The sequence below is a fragment of the Vipera berus genome (genome assembly GCF_964194415.1).
Source record: "Vipera berus genome assembly, chromosome: W".
Taxonomy (NCBI): Eukaryota; Metazoa; Chordata; class Lepidosauria; order Squamata; family Viperidae; genus Vipera; species Vipera berus.
The window spans coordinates 28,441,285-28,460,792 of NC_138210.1; the positions used below are offsets into that span (position 1 = coordinate 28,441,285).

Genomic DNA, 19,508 nt, shown 5'->3' on the forward strand with positions numbered 1-19,508 from the left:
AAAACGGCTGTCTTCGGCGTCGCGTCGCCACCGGAAGTCCAGGAACTTGTTAAAGATTGTATGATAAAGTGGGCCCAGAACTTTCAAGAAGTTATAACAATGGACACTTGGGAAAAGATCTGGGTTAGAAATGTAAAATTTACACAGGCCCAAAACTTAAGAGAGAATTTTTATAAAATGCTTTATAGGTGGCACTTAGACCCTAAAAAATTAGCAAGTATGTATCCGAACTGCCAGCCCAAATGTTGGAGGTGTGGTTGTGAGGATGCAACATATTTTCATATATGGTGGACTTGTAAAAAGGTTAAAGCTTTTTGGATTAAAATTTGGTGGAATATGCAAAAGATATTTAAGAAAAGGATAAAGTTTTCCCTGCAATTGTTTTTATTGGGTATTATTACAGATACTACTGTAATAGACACTAAGTTGATGTTGAATCTAATTACGGCGGCAAGACTTTTAGTTGTGCAATACTGGAAGAAGGAGGAATTGCCAACTATAGAAGAGTGGACTTTGAAAGTTTCCAATTTGGCGGAAATGGCAAAGATTTCGGCATATTTTAAAGATCATACGCAACAGAGATATATTGTGGAATGGAGAAGATGGATTGAATATATTCAGAATAAATATGGGACTAAAAAGTTTCATTTAGCATTTGAATAAGTAGTGGATTTTTATGATGTATGATTAGTCATTTGTTATTCTATTAATATTATGACTATGGAGAGTTAAAGTCTGATAGAACTTAATGTGTTATTTTTGTTGTTAGCATATTTTAGTTTATGTTTGTATTATTATACCCTGTATTCAGCTCTGGGAAGTCGGGGAGGGGGGAGGGGAGGGGAAGGGAGGGTTGGGGAGAGGGGAGCGGGAGGAGGGAGTTTTTTGTATTTAAAAATGTATTGTAAAACTTTTCAATAAAAAAATAATAAAAGAAAAGAGGACTTTCGTCCACTGAGCAACAGACCAGGTCTGTTTTTCTTTAGCCCAGGTAAGACGCTTCTGACGTTGTTTGTTGTTCAGGAGCGGCTTGACAAGAGGAATACAACATTTGAAGCCCATGTCCAGGATCCGTCTGTGTGTGGTGGCTCGTGATGCACTGACTCCAGCCTCAGTCCACTCCTTGTGAAAGTCCCCAACACTTTTGAATGGCCTTTTCCTGACAATCCTCTCCAGGCTGTGGTCATCCCTGCTGCTTGTGCACCTTTTTCTTCCACACTTTTCCCTTCCACATAACTTTCTATTAATGTGCTTTGATACAGCACTTTGGGAACATCCAACTTCTTTTGCAATTACCTTTTGAGGCTTTCCCTCCTTATGGAGGGTGTCAATGATGGTTTTCTGCACAACTGTCAGGTCAGTAGTCTTCCCCATGATTGTGATTCCTACTGAACCAGACTGAAAGACCATTTAAAGGCTCAGGAACCCTTTGCAGGTGCTATGGCTTAATTAGCTGATTAGAGTGGGACACTTTGAGCCTAGAATATTGCACCTTTTCACAATATTCTAATTTTCTGAGATTGTGGATTTGGGGTTTTCATGAGCTGTAAGCCATAATCATCACAATTATGAAAAATCATGGCTTGAACTATCTTGCTTTGCATGTAATGAGTCTATCTCATATATTAGTTTCCCCTTTTAAGTTGCATTACTGAAATAAATGAACTTTTGCACGATATTCTAATTTTTCGAGTTCACCTGTATGCTATTAATTTAATGAGAAAAACAGCACTTTAAAAATATTTTCTACAAGTAAAATATAATGAAAAGATTTCCAAAAAGTGTTAACTAGCTGCGAGTAAGCAAGTATATTTCTCTGAATGAAGAAAAGAGTACAGCTTTTCATAATTTTATATCAGGACTATAAAGCTTTAAATAAGTCAAGGGCTGCACTCAGCCCTTGAGTGACAAGAAAGGGAACGCACTACAAAAAGTGAGTGTGTCTCTAAGACAACAAAATTGGCAATCAAAATCAGTAAAATGGGGTAATTGTTTCCATCACTTTCATAATTTTCTCCTGCAAAATAGTTGCAATCTGCCAGCAATTTTGGAGGGACTCTGAGGACATCACCCAAGACTTCTTGAGCTGGATACAGTGCTGTAACTGTGGAGTCCTTGGTGTTCTCTGAGCTTGGCTGTTTGCTTGCAGACGTTTTGTTACCAGACTAGGTAACATTTTCAGTACTAGAGGGGAGTGGGGTTTGCTCTAGCACTCCCTTCTAGCACTGAAGATGTTACCTAGTCTGGTAATGAAATGTCTGCAAGAAAACAACCAAGCTCAGAGAGCACCAAGGACCCCACCATTCAACCCTGAGCTACATATATTCTCTTCTATTGGTACAGTACTGTAAATGATCTAAAATGAATACTGGGTGGAAAAGGGTAAGAGAGTTTACAGGAAAGAGTGTGCGTATACCCTGATCCAATTAGGTAAACTATAGTATTACGGCAATCTATTTGGAAAACAGGGGAGCTCTTAACCGCTACAGAAATATGTTCACAATTTTACATTAAGGATGCAAAACGTATTACAAGTAGGAATAAGGAATATAGTAATAGCAGAACTGTGACCTCTTCTGTATTCAAAAGAGGCCTCCTAGCTTCCCCAAATTAAATCCAAAATATTTTTTTTGAAAGGCTGAATACTCCTAAGGCTGCCATTTGCCTGGGGGGAGGGGTACCTTTGTTTTTAACTATGTTTTAAGGATTGTTGTGAGCTGCCTAGAGAGAGTGTATGAGAATAGGTGGCCTTATAAGTCCTGTGAGTAAATAAAATAATTTCTGCCCAAGATGTCATGGTGATTGTACGTGGGCCAAATCCTAGAAACATTACCAACTTGTTAAAAGGAAATATACCATTAACGCTATCATGTAGTGATAGAGACAGAAGTCACAAAAATTAAGGGATATCATGATCAGAACAGGTGACCCTGGTACTCACCACTGAGTTCTCCATCCTTACGATCAGTGGGATCATAGAGCGCTGAGATGGCTGAGGAGATGCTCTTCTGTAGGTCCTGGTTCTTGCTAACAGAGTCTTCCTCATCTGATGAGAATGAGGGCAACGTCTCCAGGTTACGCTTCAGCTCCTCGTCAAGCCGTTTGCAGGGGCTGGTACAGCTCATGACAAGTGCAGCCGGATCACCTTCTGGCCCATCCAATCCACCAGGCAGCATTGGGGGTGCCATGCTAAAGGGGGGTGGGGGGTGGGAGGACAAGGATGTAGCCAATGGGGAGCGAGATGTCTTGGATGGACTGCCTGCAGAACAGACCACAGGAGCTGCTGCATTGGAGGTCCCAACTGTGGCTGCCAAGGAGGTAGTGGATGAAGGCAGTGTCTGGCGCTTGCCTGACTTCAGGAAGTCCAGAAAGGAGGCCATGAACCCTGACTTCATCTCAGGCTGCTTGTCTTCCACCTCCTTGATCTTCTGTTTGATCTTCTCTCTTGTCTGGTTGCTATCCAAGTTGCTCTCTTGGGTGGACTGGTGAGATGGGGTAGGAGCCTCCAAATTAGATCCCTCCAAACCTTTGGGGACTGGCAGTTTGATCTGGGGAAAAAGAAGGGACAGGAATTGAGGCGATGGACAGCAATTTCTTGGCTTGCTGCTCCCATATGCTGGCTGGTGATCTCGACTTAAGGGCCCTTTTTTCTTTAAGATGTTTGTTTTTACTATCCACTAGCTTTCCTGTAGACCTTCAATCAAATCCAAGTATATGCAGATGAAGTGCATTGTACATATATCTTTATTTCTTATTCTGTTTCCAAAATTAGCAATAGCAATAGCAATAGCACTTAGTCTTATATACTGCTTCACAGTGCTTTACAGCCCTCTCTAAGCAGTTTACAGAGTCAACAACAATCTGGGTCCTCATTTTACTGAACTCGGAAGGATGGAAGGCTGAGTCAACTTTGAGCAGGTGAGAACTGAACTGCTGGCAGCCGGCAGTCAGCAGAAGTAGCCTGCAGTACTGCATTCTAACCACTGCGCCACCACAGCTCTTTTGGAGACCATTTCAAAGTAGAGATTTTAATATTTAAGGTCCTCAAACAAGCTTGGCATGGGGTCCTCAGAGCCCCTCCAAAATTTTCAATGGAACAAAAAGGGAAAAGCAATTCAATGCACGTGAAGTAAATATAAGAACAATGTTTAATTTTTTTAAAAAAACTGAATTTGATCTTAGTTTAATGTCAATGTACATCAGGGACAATGGTAAAAGTGCAGCCCTGGGAGCTAGTGAACAGACCCCCAAATGGTATTTTTTTCGTATTTGGGGGACAAAGCACATGCCTTAAACCTTGCAGATTTACAATACACACTTCACCTCTGAGAAGTCTCCCTCAAAATCCTGACCCTAGCTAGTCTACTTCTTCGACTTCTTATGCAAGGTCTACTGTGGCTGACCAAATGTAGGTACTTTTAATATAAATTAAATTAAAATGAATTTAGCATTTGCTCGGGTCCTATCCATTTTATGAAGTAGGTTCCCAGCACACTGTTCAAAGGCCAAAACCAGCCTTTGGTCTAAAAGGTTTGAACAACCATTTCCTAAATTAGTGTTTTTTAAACTTGGCAACTTTTAAGATGTGTAGACTTCAGCTCCCAGGATTCCCCAGGCAACATATTGGCTGATGAATCCTGGGCGCTCAAGTCCACACATCTTAAAAGTTGCAAAGTTTGAAAAACAGTCCTAATAACCTTCTGAGACCAGGCTACCTTTAGCACTGCTTCATTCTGTATGTACCTACTCACATAATTAATTAAAATTTATTGGCTGGACATTTTACCACAAGGTAACACTGGGTGGCTTACAATCGTAAAAGATAATATATATTAAAAACATAAATACCCGCAAATGTTATGATCCAATTACAGATGGGGAGGGTAGAGGCAGAGTGGGGGTGAGGTAGGATCTGTTGTTAATCGACCAACCACCTCCACTGTGATGCTCCCCCATTGGGGTCCCAAGCAAACTGGCAGAGCCAGGTCTTTAGGCCCTTACAAAAGGTCAGGAGGGGGGCAAGATGTTCCAGAGGGCAGATGCAATGGCAGAGAATACCTTTATCCTGGACCCTGCTAGACAGAATAATTGAGCTGACGAGGCCCGCAGCATGCCTCTTCTGCCCACACAGGTGGGACAGGCCAATCCCAGTGGGATGAGACAGTCTCTCAAGTAGCCTGGATCCATGCCATTAAGGGCTTTAAAGGTAATTACCAACACCTTGAATTACACCTGGAAGCAGACTGGCAGCCAATGTAGCTCGCGAACCAGTGGTGTTACCTTCAAGGGTAGCCCCATGTAGAGCACATTAGAATAGTCCAACTGTGAGATGACTAGGGCCTAAATGACTGAGAGCAGGGACTCCTGATCCAGGAAAGGCTGCAACTGGTGCACAACCCAAAGTTCAACAACCAAGCCACTGTCTCCCTGCTGTTTCTGAACCATGACAGATGGATACATGAGACAGGGCCTTTTCTGCCCTAGCATTCAGAGCATGGAATGTCCTTTTCAATACCATCTTTGCAGTAAGTGGCCCCAAACCTGACTTGCTTCTCCTATTAGTTGTTTATTAGATACTGTGGTTGGTTTTGCTTTTGATTATTTCCAATATTGTAAGCTGCTTTATGAGTGGTTCATGGAAAAGCAGGAGATAAATGTTTTAATAAACAAAACATGAACCCCAGTACAATTATAATTTTACAAAGAAGTGAAAGGCACCTCACATACAATTCTTTTTGCATTAAAGTGCAGCTAGGGAACTCAGACATTCAGCAATCAAAATAAGCTACTAATTTGTTTGCCTTAGATATCTCCAAATTTGCATACTATTAGCAAATTTTCATCACATCGCTCAAGGAGTAACAGCAATATAATGGTAGGAAGAAAAGGCACAAACCAGGAAATTGTGGCAAGATTCAAACAGCCCAGATGGGTGTGAACACATAAAATCCTAGACCACCTACTGGAATCCTGGTGCCTAGGACAACTCAGCGTGGCCAACTTGCTGCAAGACAACTTGCTATGGCCAACTCACCAAGGGACAACTCACTGCAGGACAAGAGTTACACTAATATCAGAGAAATGGTGGAATAGAATCATTAAAGAATGGATGCAAAGGGAGGGACAAAATGAAATGTGACTTGACAAAAATTAAAATATTTTAAAAATCATTTTCAATAATTGAATTGTTAAATTGTCCCGTGGCAAGTTGGCCACAATAAGTTGTCCCATTCCACCCTCACACAATCTACTGCTGGCATCTATCTTGTCTCCCCAACCTAATGAATCATAGCAAGCCTCTAGTGGGAGTTCTAAGATTGCCATTATAACTGTTTAATGCACTCAATACAGTGTTATTCCATGGCACTGATCTATTGCTCTGCCTGGTGCTTTCTGAAGCATTGCTGCTCCCAACATTAGACAAAGCTGTTGGAAGTTGGCAAAACTTATGCTTAGTCCCTATTAAAAAGCCCCAATTCTTGTGAGATTGTGGCAGTCTTGTTCATGATGCCAATATCCTTAACTCATACCAACGTATCTTTGCAACAATAAAGAGCAGGATGGAAATAAATGAACCCAAATATTGAACAAAGAAATGAATTTTTAGCAGTGCAAACCTGTATCAACAAAATGACTATAACCCTGGATATTACTCTCAACTTAAGCACTGAACCTGAATTCTGACATGACTCTTGCCTCCCTTATTCAAAAGCCAGCTTTTGTGCCAATGGTATTAGAAACACAGGTACTCCTTGACTTACAAAGGTAATGGAGTCCAGAATTTCCATCATAAGTCACGATCATTGTAAGTCAAGGCATCTACGTGACCAGACCCAATTTTATGACTTTTGCTGTGGCGGTCATTAAGTGAACGCCACAGTCATTAAATGAATCGATGTATTCCTATGGGGGTTTTTTGTTGGAAACCAGCCAAAAAGGCCAGAAACTGGCAAAAACATTGTAAATTATGGTCATGCGACTGCGGTGTGTTTGTGTGTGTGTAGCCATTGGAACTCCAGAATCAGGTCATAAGTAACTTTTGGGGGAAAGGACCATTGTAACTTTGAATGGTCACTAAGCAACTGGCCGCTAAGTGAGGACTACCTGTACAAGTATCTGTATAATAGCTCTATGAAAACTATCTGTACTAATCCAGTTCCTAGGGAAACAAAGTCCTGAGTCATTATTATACTACTATGGCCATGTACAAATTACCCTCCAACTTCACTGGTACATCATCACAGATAACCTCAGAAGCCTAAAATATCTAGGTAGAGGCTATAGTTCAGCAGCAGAGCACAACCTTTACAAACAAAAGCTTAGATTAAATTCCTATTATCTCTAGGGACAAAGGCTCAGGTGCAAGTAATGGAAGAGACTCATATTCGAGACTCATCAATACGGAGTTGTTCAGAGAGTGCAACAGTGGTTTAGATGGATACATGTCATCTGCTCTAAGAGAGCTTCCTATGTTCCCCCTCCATTGCAGCACTCTCCATTTAAATCATTTTACTAAGCCAGTCTTCTGTTTCTACTCATTCTACCCTATGCTCTTTCCTAAAATTTCCTTTCTTACACCTAGGCATTGCTACCTGACAAGCACATCTCACCTCCTTGCATTCTCAGCTTACCTTGAGTGGTTTGAGGGATTCCAAGTCTGCACCTGGCTCAACCCCCTCCTCCCTGGCTTTCTTGCCCCTCCCTCTTCCCCGGCCGCGGGGCTTCTTGGTAACAGCATGAGCCACACCGTAGGGTGGTTCAGTCAGGGGCCGGATGCGGGGCCTCCCGCGAGGGCGGGGTGGGCCCTCCCGCTTAGGCTTGGTGGGCTTGCGGCCTCGTCGCTTGGGCCCCTCCATGAGGCTGTTTGGTGCACAAAAGTCTATGTCGCCCATGGGGCTAAGGCTGGTCCGGTTTGTCCGGCAGCTAGAAATGAGGTCAGGTAGCAGATCAGGCAGGCGGCGGCTATTAAGGCGGATGTCAGCTGGAACATCCTCCTTGTCCTCATCATCTTCAAATTCATACTCCTGGGCATAGTTCTTTTTGGGAGGTTGGAAAGGTGGTTCCCGTTTTTTCAGCAAATGGAAGGAGGAAGTCTTCAGCAGCTTCTTGGGCTTGGAAGAGCAGAAGATCGGTGAGATCAGGCCTGACTTGGATTCTGAAACCGGAGCTGTCCCAGTTTGCTGAATCAGTCCCAGTTGTTCTGTGTTGACTGTAGAAGGCAACTCGTGTTTCACTGACACTGTCTCTAACCCCAAGTGCTGTCCATCCCCACTTTCTGACTGGCAGTAACTCTGGTAGCCTTGCCCACCAGGCATTATATCATAGCCTCCTTTCATTCCTTCACCCCTCTCCATACCCTGTGTGCCATCATCTGACTTAGGGAACTCATCCCCAGCACAGGGAGGGGGACCAAACATGTCCTCCATGCCAGGGAAGAAGCTACGGTCTTCATCTTGTAACAAAGAGTCTGGGAAGCAGATGGAGGTGAGGGGAACAAACCGTTGCTTGGCTTCTTGAGGGCTGGGGCTCTCAAACTGGTCCTTGCCTTCAAGTTGGCCTTGAGAAACTTGCTGAGAGGAGTCGGGATCCAAACTGGAATCAGGAAGGAGATGCTGTTGACTCTGCACTGTCCCACTCTGTCCCAGGTGGGATTCCAAACTCAGCTCGGGCTCTAAGAAGTCCTGGATCTCTTGGGACTGGGAAAGGTTGCCTTGGGGCACCACCTCCATGCCCTCAGACTGCATCCTTTCTGGCTGCAGCTGGCCTTGGAGTTGAGGGGACTGCTGTGGCTCAAGAAGCTGTGCTTCCATGCTCTGAGAACGAACATGGGCCTGGTGGAGGTGGGCTTCCAATGCTTGCATCTGAAGCTGTGGTGAGGGTGCTTCAGCCTGATGCATGTGCTGAGGCTCCATAAGATGGACTTCCAGTGAGGTGTGAACCTTCCCACGAGAGTGCATCTGGGTTTGGGTGTGAGTGAGCACTGACTGGAGCATCTGGGACTGCTGCTGTTGCTGGGAAAGGGAAAGAGGCGGCAAATCAGGAGGGGAGTCCAACATCAGCGTAGCACCCTGCTGGCCAGCCATCAATCCATGGGACTCCATGGGATGTGGCTGGGAGGCGTGCTCAGGAGTCTTCTGCAAATAAGAATGGGCCTGAGATATTTCCTTACTGCCAGAATCCATGTGGCCACCCTGGAGGTGCTGCTCCACCGACTTCTTTATGTCTTGTCCATAAGTGTCTATAGACCCAGCTTGATGGCTGTAATGGACCACAGAGGTGGTCAAAGACTCTGGAGTTGAGCGTGTATGGGGGTACTCTTTGGACCTCTCTCCTTTCTTTTTGTCCTTTAAACTTTGCAAGGACATCTCCAGGCCCTGGTTGTCCAGATTAGAGTTGGTCCGAATTACACTTTGCAAGTGGTAACGCTCTTCAGTCTTGCTCAACTCATAGCCCATCCCTTTCCCTGCCCTCTCCTCACACTCTACCATGCCTTCTGTGGGCACCCTTGGTGGGCTCTGTGACTGCAGCAAGTGCTGGATTAAAAACTCTTCATCTTCAGTCCGCTCAGATGACAGGAGGTCCGAGTCAGCCTTGGCTTTACTGTAAGATGATCCTCTCTCTAACCCACCCTGGGAACCCTGGTAGCTTTGTGTGTGAGCCGTCTGCATGAATGAAGGGGACAATACAGAAGTGAGATACTTCTGGGACTGGCCAGGTGATGCCACACTCTGGGGCCTGTTAGTGGTAGGTGACTGGAGAGGCCGGATGATCTGGGAAGGACTTGAATCTGGAAGGTTCTGCCCATGGGAGTAACCAATAGACTGGCTGTGCCCTGGCATAGCTGGAGAATGGCCAGTGCTGTAACTCAATGATGGGCTAGCTGTGGGCATCCTTTGAGAATGAGCTGGTACATAGGTTGGTGTCTGGCTGACAGAAACATGGGGCTCAGTCTGAACACTGTACCCAACAGATGACAAGCCTTGCAGCTGCTCAGGAGAGTAAGTCTGATTTTGACACGTCTGCAGTCCTTGTCCTCCCTGCCCAGCTTGGCCCTGCTGAGCCTGCCCATTGGTTGAATAACTCTGAGTTTTACTAACGCTTGTGAGGTCCTGGGCCTGGTTGCTGCTGAAGCCCTGTGAGGCCTGGCTAACTGAAGAGAGATTTTGTGGCTGGTTGACAGAGTAACTCTGCGTTTGGTTCATGGAAAGGAGACTCTGAGTCTGACCAGGCGAATAGGCCTGTGACTGGCTTGCAATGACAGAGCTGGGTTTGGGCGTGGATGAACTGTAGTTGCTTTGGCACTTGGGTGTGGCTGTAGAACGAGGTGGTTGGCGGGAGGCAGAGTAACTCTTGGATTTTGAAGAGGTGGTACCAGAATAGCTGGAAGATTGAATAATGGGATGGTAGCTTTGAGCGGGCTCTTGTCGTGTGGCCTGGGGGGTCTTCTGCTGCTGAGAGCCTTCACTGCTGGCAGGAGACTGCTCACCCAAGGGACTACATGAAAGGCTGGAGCGGTGGGGCATCTGCTGGTAGCTGCCCCCGCAGCTCAAATAATGCTGGAGAGAATGGGCAGCAGACAGCTGTGGCTGGGCACTGGAAGGTCTCTGGTAATGTTTGATCACACTATCTTGCCGGGGGATAGCCCGCTCAATGGAGGAGGCAGGGGAACTGGAGAAGACTGAGGTGTTGTAGAGCTGGGATGTCTGGTCAGATGGACCCAGTGAGGATGACAAAAGGTTGAACTGGGAGGGGAGGTGACGGGAAGCCGATTCTTGAGCACTACGATATGCTGAGCTCTGAGAGGGTAAGCCTGTACTCAATACCGCACTGCCCATCCGGTCAAAGCTGAGGGATGAAGGAACACTGGGCTGAGAGGATTTGATGTGAAGCAGAGGATCATGGGGGGATAGCAGGCCATTGGATGTTGGGCTGAAAGTAGCATCCTGGAGGGTAAGGGATGAAGTGACTGGGAAGCTGCGCCCGCTGAAAGAGGCTGGATGCTGGTAAGCAGAGAGTGCTGATGAGGAAGGAAAAGTGCCAGAGCCCGGGAGGGCCCCTGAGATGAAGAGCTCAGCAGGCGCTGGAGTGTGCATGGCTGTAAAGAAAAAACAGAGTATCTGTTTAGGTACAGTGCAATGTACCAAATTAAAAACTCATCCACAAAGACAATCTCAAACTCACACTGGACAGTACTGAGGAAGCACAGCACACTTAACCTAGCTGCAGGTTAACAAATTAAACTGCTGTTTTGTTCCACATGTTACAATCAAATAAATAAATCATATTATGGCTTAATGTAGTAATCAAGTTTATACAACATAGGAAGACGATGGTTGAATTCCTGTGCTGAATCACAAACTACTTAATCCCACTTTAGCCTTGTCTACCATTCTATGAAATTCACCCACTGCATGCCAAAGAGTCGATAAAGCGTATTTCCTAATGTCATGTCATTACAAACATGTTCCCTCATCCCCAAACAGAATATCTAGCCAGGACACCTATGATCAGGCTGTACCTTAGTAAGAAAGCACAGTTTTCATGCATAAGATTCTAGATCTAATTCTGAGCAAATTCCATTAAATAAGGGAGCAGAGGATGCTGGTCTGACACCTTGGAAAGTTGTGGCCAATTAAAGTACACTAAATAGGGCTAATTTAGGAATAGGCAATCAGGTACCTTCCAATTACAGTCATGTGAAAAAGAAAGTACACCCTCTTTGAGTTGTATGGTTTTACATATCAGGACATAGTAAAAATATTCTGGTCCTTAGCAGTTCTTAAAAGTAGGTAAATACAACCTCAGATGAACAACAACACATGAGATATTACACCATGTCATCATTTATTTTACAAAAAGAAAGCCAAAATGGAAAAGCCATGTGTGAAAAACTAAGTACACCTTAGGATTCAATAGCTTGTAGAACCACCTTTATCAGCAATAACTTGAAGTTATTGTTTTCTGTATGTCTTTACCAGTCTCTCACATCATTGTGGAGGAATTTTGGCCCAGTTGTCTTTACAACATTGCTTCAGTTCCTGGGCACAGGACCTGGGCACCTTGTAGTCATTGAGTCGACCATGAACTCCTCTGTATACCAAAGTATTATAGAGTCAAATGTGAGGCCATCTATCCAACAGCTAAAGCTTGGCCGACATTGGGTCATGCAACAGGACAATGATCCCAAGCACACCAGCAAATCTACACCAGAATGGCTGGGGAAAAAAAGAATTATGGTGTTGAAATGCCCCACTCAAAGTCCAGGTCTCAACCTGATTGAAATGCTGTGGCGGGACTTCAAGAGAACTATATGCATAAACAAATCCCCACAAACCTCAATGAACTGAAGCAATGTTGTAAACAAGAGTGTATAACCATAGAACTGTATGTATAACCATAGAACTCAAAGAGGGTGTACTTTCTTTTTCACATGACTGTACTTTGGATTACAAGTCGCATAAAGCTTGTAACTGGCTATACTGCCTGGCAATGAGATAACCCAAAATATAAAGAGGGCAACAGACTGTGTTTCCAAGTTAGGTGAATCAAGAGTCTGACTTAATGCCTGGATTTGCACAGCACATTTAAATAAGTGAATTAAAGACTCAGCAGCTGAATTTTCACTGCATGCTAACTTTGGTGACCTTTAATCCTAGATTTTTAGCATGTTACATGAACCCAATCAAATTGATTATTTTATGATTCAATCCATTATACAAACACAGCAAATGGTTTAATTCAATAATGTGGATTGAAAACAGTCAGTATTTCATTCAATTCATATATATATATTTACTTATTATGACATTTTCTTCAAACACAATGCAATAGACTCTAGTCTAAGGGATGTATAAAATAACTTAACAGAAGTATTAATAAAGTGTTATTTCCCAGGAAGACAAGCTACTCCCACCCAAACACATTACACATACATACCAGATCTTCACCACAAAGATATACAATAAGGCTTCCTATAAAAGTTTCTCCAACCCTGCCATCAAATTAAGATGTTCATTCTTCCTTCTGTGATGCCGGCAGAACTCCAGAGGTATTACCTGTTTGCCAGGATGGGGTGCGGAACTGGGACAGCAGGGAAGAAGCAGAAGGGCCTGGTTGTGGTGCCCGTGACTCCAGAGCTGAGATGAGGTTCATGACAGAGGCATCGGGGGTGGCACTACTGGCATGATGGAGCCCAGTCTCAAATAAGCCAGAAAGACCTAAAGGAGGAAATGAAAAAGAAGAAATAAAGGATGTGAAATGCTTAGAATCAGTGAGATGACAGATATAGCAAAAAAACAGGAAGAGGTTCATCACAGGGGACAGGCAAGGGAGCCTACAAGCAAACAAGCATTATGCCTCTCAAAGGAATCGGAGAGACAAGAAAAACATTAGAAATCAAAAGACACACCAATGATAAAATACCTGTTTTAGTGCAGAAGGGAGGGTTGCAATCAGTCAAAAGTCAGGCACATGCAGACAGAAGGGAAGAAATGAGAAGCTGTTGACCTAACAGATGTATAGTAAAGGAGAGGGAAGAGTCAGACAAGCAAGAAATGAAGAACATGTGAGGAACTGGGAAACCTGAGGTTGTGAGACAGAAAAACCAACTCTGGGTCTTACAGAGGCTGAAGAACGGAGGATGAAAGGATTTCCTACCTCAACAGTATATTACTTTTCACATCTTAAATATGAGATACAATTTTGGTTAACCAATACCACCTGCCAGAGCAGTTTGAGTCTGAGCATTTCATTCAAAGATATACCAATCAGAAAGAGAACCACACAGCAGAAAATAGAAATGCCAAGAGTAAACAGTGGCTTTAGGTGGGGAACAGAAGAAGTAAAGCATGAAAGAAGGGGTTAACCTTCCTTAATTTTCCCTATGCCACTGTTATAGACACCAGCCCAACCTATGTTCTAGTTAAGAAAAGATATGTAAAGCATATTTTAAAGAAGTAACATATCTTGGTAACACAGAGATTAGTCTTGGAATAAAAGAGTGAGACAGAAGACAAAGTAAGTAAAATGAAGCTGAAACTAATGCAAAATAACATCACTGTATCCAGACCTGTACAGAGGGGACATATGAAAAAGTGAGCAGAAAGTTTAGGCCTAAACTTTCTCAGACTCAGAGACAACTTATGAATGACACAATAACTGTTTTTGAGCCCAGAAGGCCTTACAAGCCAATATTATAAATACTTCAAAGATGAACTTCCTCAGCCACTAAAGGATATAATGAATGATATATTACAGGGGGGAAAGATACCTCAAACGTACAAAGAAGCCAATATTGTGTTGCTACCGAAGGAAGGTCAAGATGCTACGAAGACAAAGAATTACAGACCAATTTCATTATTAAACAAGGATTTGCTGCAATTTTGGCAGAAAGACTAAAGAAGATTTTACAGGCATATATTCATGAAGACCAATCTGGCTTTCTGCCAAAAAGACAGCTAAGGGACAATGTGAGGACTGTCTTTGAATATTATTGAATACTTACAATATCATAATGAGAAACAGGCAGCTCTAATATCCTTAGCTGCAGAGAAGGCTTTTGATAATCTAAATTGGGCTTTCATGTTTAAAGTGCTTGAAGAAATGGTCTTTGAAGAGAATTTTATTTCAGGGGTCAAAGCTGTTTACACATCACAGCAAGCAAAAATTGTTATCAATGGTGATTTAACTAATTCACGTGAAATTCAAAAAGGTACAAGACAAGGATGCCCCTTGTCTCCTTTGCTGTTTATTTTGGTGTTGGAAGTTTTGAACAGCAATATTAAGCAAGATGAGAAAATAAAAGGTATAAGTATCAAGAAAGAAGTTTATGAATAGACGGCATTTGCTGATGGTTTGGTTATATTACTGCAAGACCCAAAAAATAACATAGAATATTTGATGAGGAAATTATATGAGTTTGGGGACTTCCAGTCTTGCGCTGTAGTGCCTGGTCGCGAATCTCCACACCCCGCGGCTAGTTTCGCCCTGCCAGGGGACCCTAAATGTGTCTAAGTTGCCCCGGAGAGGCGGTGAAGAAAGAAGGGTGCCCCGACGACTCTGGAACGACAGTGGTCATTTTGTTCTGATTGGGGAAAGCCTTCTAACCCAACAGGAGAAAGGCTGGCCACACATCACTGACCAGCCCAAGCTACTGAACAGCGTGCTTGAAACTGGGTGAGGAATTTGATCTTCTCTCTCCTATTTTAATAATAATAATAATAATAATAATAATAATAATAATAATAATAATAATAATAATAATAATAATAATAATAATTTTATTTATATACCGCCCTTCTCCTGAAGGACTCAGGGCGGTAAACAGGGCAAATATATAAAAAATAAAAAAATACAAAAGTTAAAAGAAAATTAAACATATGCCCGACTAAAAACAGTAAATACAAATATTAAAATGACCATAAAACCCAACCCATCCCCCATCAGGACAGGCCGGCTTGTTCAAATAAGAATGTCTTCAGATCGCGACGGAAGGAGCGAAGGTCGGGCGCCATCCGGAGCTCAACCGGAAGACGGTTCCATAAATCCGGTGCGCCCACAGAGAACGCCCTCCCCCTAGGGTCCACCAGTCAGCATTCTTTGACCGGTGGCACCCTGAGGAGACCCTCTCTGTGGGAGCGTATTGGGCGGAGGGAAGTTGATGCCGGCCGCAGGTGCTCCCCAAGGTATTCCGGACCCATGCCATGTAGGGCTTTGTAGGTCAATACCAGCACCTTGAACCTCACCGGGAAGACAACTGGGAGCCAATGCAGCTCGCGGAGCAGAGGTGTAACATGGGAGTATCGGGAGACTCCCAACACAACTCTCGCGGCTGCATTCTGTACCAGTTGGAGCCTCCGAGTGGTCTTCAAGGGCAGCCCCATGTAGAGAGCGTCGCAGTAGTCCAAACGAGAGGTCACGAGCGCATGAGTGACCGTACGCAGGGCATCCTGGTCTAGATAGGGCCGCAACTGGCGCACCAGGCGAACCTGGGCGAAGGCCCCCCTAGTCACGGCCACTATGTGATCTTCCAAAGTAAGCCGTGAATCTAGGAGGACTCCCAAGTTGAGAGCCCTATCTACGGGGGGTAATAGCTCACCCCCCATAGAAAGAGATGGGATATTCTGAATATCCCGGGATGCCGGTATGCACAGCCACTCAGTCTTGTCGGGGTTGAGTTGAAGTCTGTTCCTCCCCATCCAGACTTGAACCGCTTCCAGGCAACGGGACATCACGTCGAGGGCATCACTGGGGTGGTTTGGGGTCGAAATAAAAAGCTGGGTATCATCAGCGTACTGATGATACCCAACTCCAAAACCACGAATGATCTCACCCAGCGGTTTCATATAGATGTTGAACAGGAGAGGCGAGAGGACCGACCCCTGAGGGACTCCACAAGCGAGAGGCCTCGAGGTCGACCTCTGTCCCCCTGCCAACACCGACTGCGAACGTCCCAGGAGATAGGAGGAGAACCACTGAAAGACTGTGCCTCCCACTCCCAATCCCCTGAGACGCAGGATACCATGGTCGATGGTATCGAAAGCCGCTGAGAGGTCTAATAGGACTAGGACAGAGGAATGTCCCCTGTCCCGGGCCCTCCAGAGATCATTCACTAGAGCGACCAATGCCGTCTCCGTGCTGTGCCCGGGCCTGAAACCCGATTGGTACGGGTCTAGATAATCCGCTTCATCCAGGACCAGAGGGAGCTGATGCGCCACCACACTCTCAACAACCTTCGCAAGAAAGCGAAGGTTGGAGACCGGACGAAAGTTATTTAACACAGCTGGGTCCAAGGCAGGCTTCTTGAGGAGAGGTCTCACCACCGCCTCCTTCAAGACGGCAGGGAAACTGCCCTCACTCAAAGAGGCAGATATGACCGCCTGGAACCAGCCTCGTGTCCCCTCCCGAGCCGCATAAATCAGCCAGGAAGGGCACGGGTCCAATAAACATGTGGTGGAGCTCAACCTCCCCATAATCCTGTCCACTTCCTCTGGAGTCACAGAATCAAACTCCTCCCAGATAATATCGACAAGACCACCCGTGTCCTGATCGTCAGACTCTGCCCAGTCGGAGTCCAGACCGGTCCGAATCCGAGCGATTTTGTCCGACAGATGTTGACTAAACTCCTCGGCACGACCCTGCAAGGGTTCCTCCCTCACCTCCTGATTAAGGAGGGAGCGGGTCACCCTAAACAGGGCGGCCGGGCGGTTATTTGCGGACGCGATAAGGGTAGCGAAGTGGTTAGACCTCGCCACCCTTATCGCTGCGAGATAAGACCTAATATAGGTTCTTAGTCGCAATCGGTCGGATTCGGATCGGCTGGACCTCCAACAGCTCTCTAGGCCCCGTCTCCGACGCTTCATCTCCCGAAGCTCCACGGAGAACCATGGAGCTCGCTGGGATCTGCGCCGAGTCAGGGGCCGCAAGGGTACAACTCGGTCAAGTGCCTCCGTGGCTGCCCTTTCCCAGGCTTCCACTAAGGCATTCACCGAGTTGTAAGCAACGGAGGCAGGTGGGGGTCCCAGCACTGCCTGGAACCTATCAGGGTCCATTAAGCGCCTGGGGCGGTACCATCTAATTGGCTCCACACACCCACGGCGGGGAGTGGCAAAACGGAAGACCAGCCGCAGGAGATGATGATCGGTCCATGACAGGGGCATAACAATTGGGGAGCCCCCACCAAGATCATCTAACCACCGTCCAGATAAGAAAACCAAGTCAAGGGTGTGGCCTCCCTCATGAGTCGGTCCATGAATTACTTAAACAACACAATGTACTGTATTTAATAGTAGGATGTCTTATTTTCTGTTCCCTTTATTTTTTTTAGCAGACTACCATACCAAATTATCCAACCTACTCCGAGACTCCACATACAAACTCCTCAAGACAGATCCCACCACCTACCTGGAAAAAACCACAAAATCCAAAATAAAAGCCACCCCCATCAGTGAAGAGATCCAGCAAACAATCATTCCCAGAGAAAAATCATCCAGATGTCCCAAGCTCTATGGTCTCCCCAAGATACACAAAGAAGGAACCCCACTCAGACCCATAGTCAGCTCCATAGGCTCACCTCTACAAAATCTAGCCAAATTTCTTGCCAAACAACTACAGCCTTATGCAAATTCCATCACCTTACACGTACAAAACTCATTCCAATTCATAGAGATCATAAGTAAACTAAACTTACAGCCCTGTGACCTACTTGTGAGCTTCGATGTCATATCCCTCTTCACCCAAGTGCCAATCAAAGAAGCCTTGACAGCTATCCTAAATAAATACAACCCCCCAAAACACATCCTAGATCTGACCAACCACTGCCTATCAAACACATACTTCATCTACAATGGACAAAGATACAAACAAATGGAAGGAGCACCCATGGGATCACCCCTTTCACCTGTCATCGCAAACCTCTACATGGAACACTTTGAAACCCTCGCTCTAGAAAAATCCAACCACAAACCCAAACTCTGGCTCAGATACGTAGATGACACCTTCGTAATCTGGCCACATGGCAAAGAAAAACTGGATGACTTCCTCACACACCTCAACAGCCTACACCCCAAAATACAATTCACCATGGAAACAGAAGCTAACAATCAACTTCCCTTCCTTGATGTCTTAGTCTACAAGAAATCCAACGGCTCCCTAGGACACACTATCTACTATAAAAAAACACACACAAACCGCTACCTGAACGCACTCTCACACCACCACCCAGCACAGATCAACTCCGTAGCCAAGACACTCATCTCCAGAACAAAACACCTAGCTGACGAACAACACCTAAAAACCGAACTACACACTCTCACTAATGTACTAACAGCCAACGGATTCCAAAGAAACAGGATTACCAACTTAATCCGAAGAGAGACACCCACAAAAATCCAAGACAGAGAATAAGAAAATGGCAAAGCCCTCCTCACATACTTAAAAGGGACCACAGACAGAATCAGCAAGATCCTCCAAAAACACAACATCAAAACAGCATTCTGCACAGACAGAAAAATATCCACCATCCTAAGAAACCCCAAAGACATAATTGGGTTAGAAAACCAAGGAGTATACGAAATCCCATGCACCACCTGCCCCACTACATACATCGGACAGACCAACAGAAGAATAAGTGCACGCATTGAAGAGCACAGGAACTCACTCAGAAAGGGAGAACAAACTTCATCCCTGTTCCAACACTTTAAAGCCACGGGACACGAAATTGATTTTTAAAAAACCAGAACTATCGCCAAAATTGAACATTTTAACAACAGAATAATCAGAGAAGCCATCGAGATAGAAAAACGCCCCCATGGCATGAACAAATGAGATGATACCTCTCGCCTACCAGCCATTTGGAAACCCGCCTTGATTGACAGACGAGTCCCAACAACCAAGAATGATACCAGACCCAAACTCATGATAACATCACATGACATCACCACCACACAACCATTCAAAAAGCAAATCCGAACCCACAACGATAACGACACACAACCACAAAACAGAAACCT

General features: G+C 44.9%; 1 protein-coding gene across 1 annotated transcript in view; it reads right to left on the reverse strand.

Moving 5' to 3' along the window:
* The window catches only part of LOC308676581 (proline-rich protein 12-like), a 118,378-nt gene that overhangs the window by 44,464 nt on the left and 54,406 nt on the right, over positions 1-19,508 (reverse strand). Inside the window, exons 3-5 of the mRNA XM_081342459.1 lie at positions 13,056-13,217; positions 7,632-11,095; positions 2,942-3,548 (exon numbers count right to left, since the gene is read on the reverse strand). Coding sequence (XP_081198585.1) covers positions 2,942-3,548; positions 7,632-11,095; positions 13,056-13,217 — 4,233 coding nt within the window. The remainder of the gene's footprint in view (positions 1-2,941; positions 3,549-7,631; positions 11,096-13,055; positions 13,218-19,508) is intronic.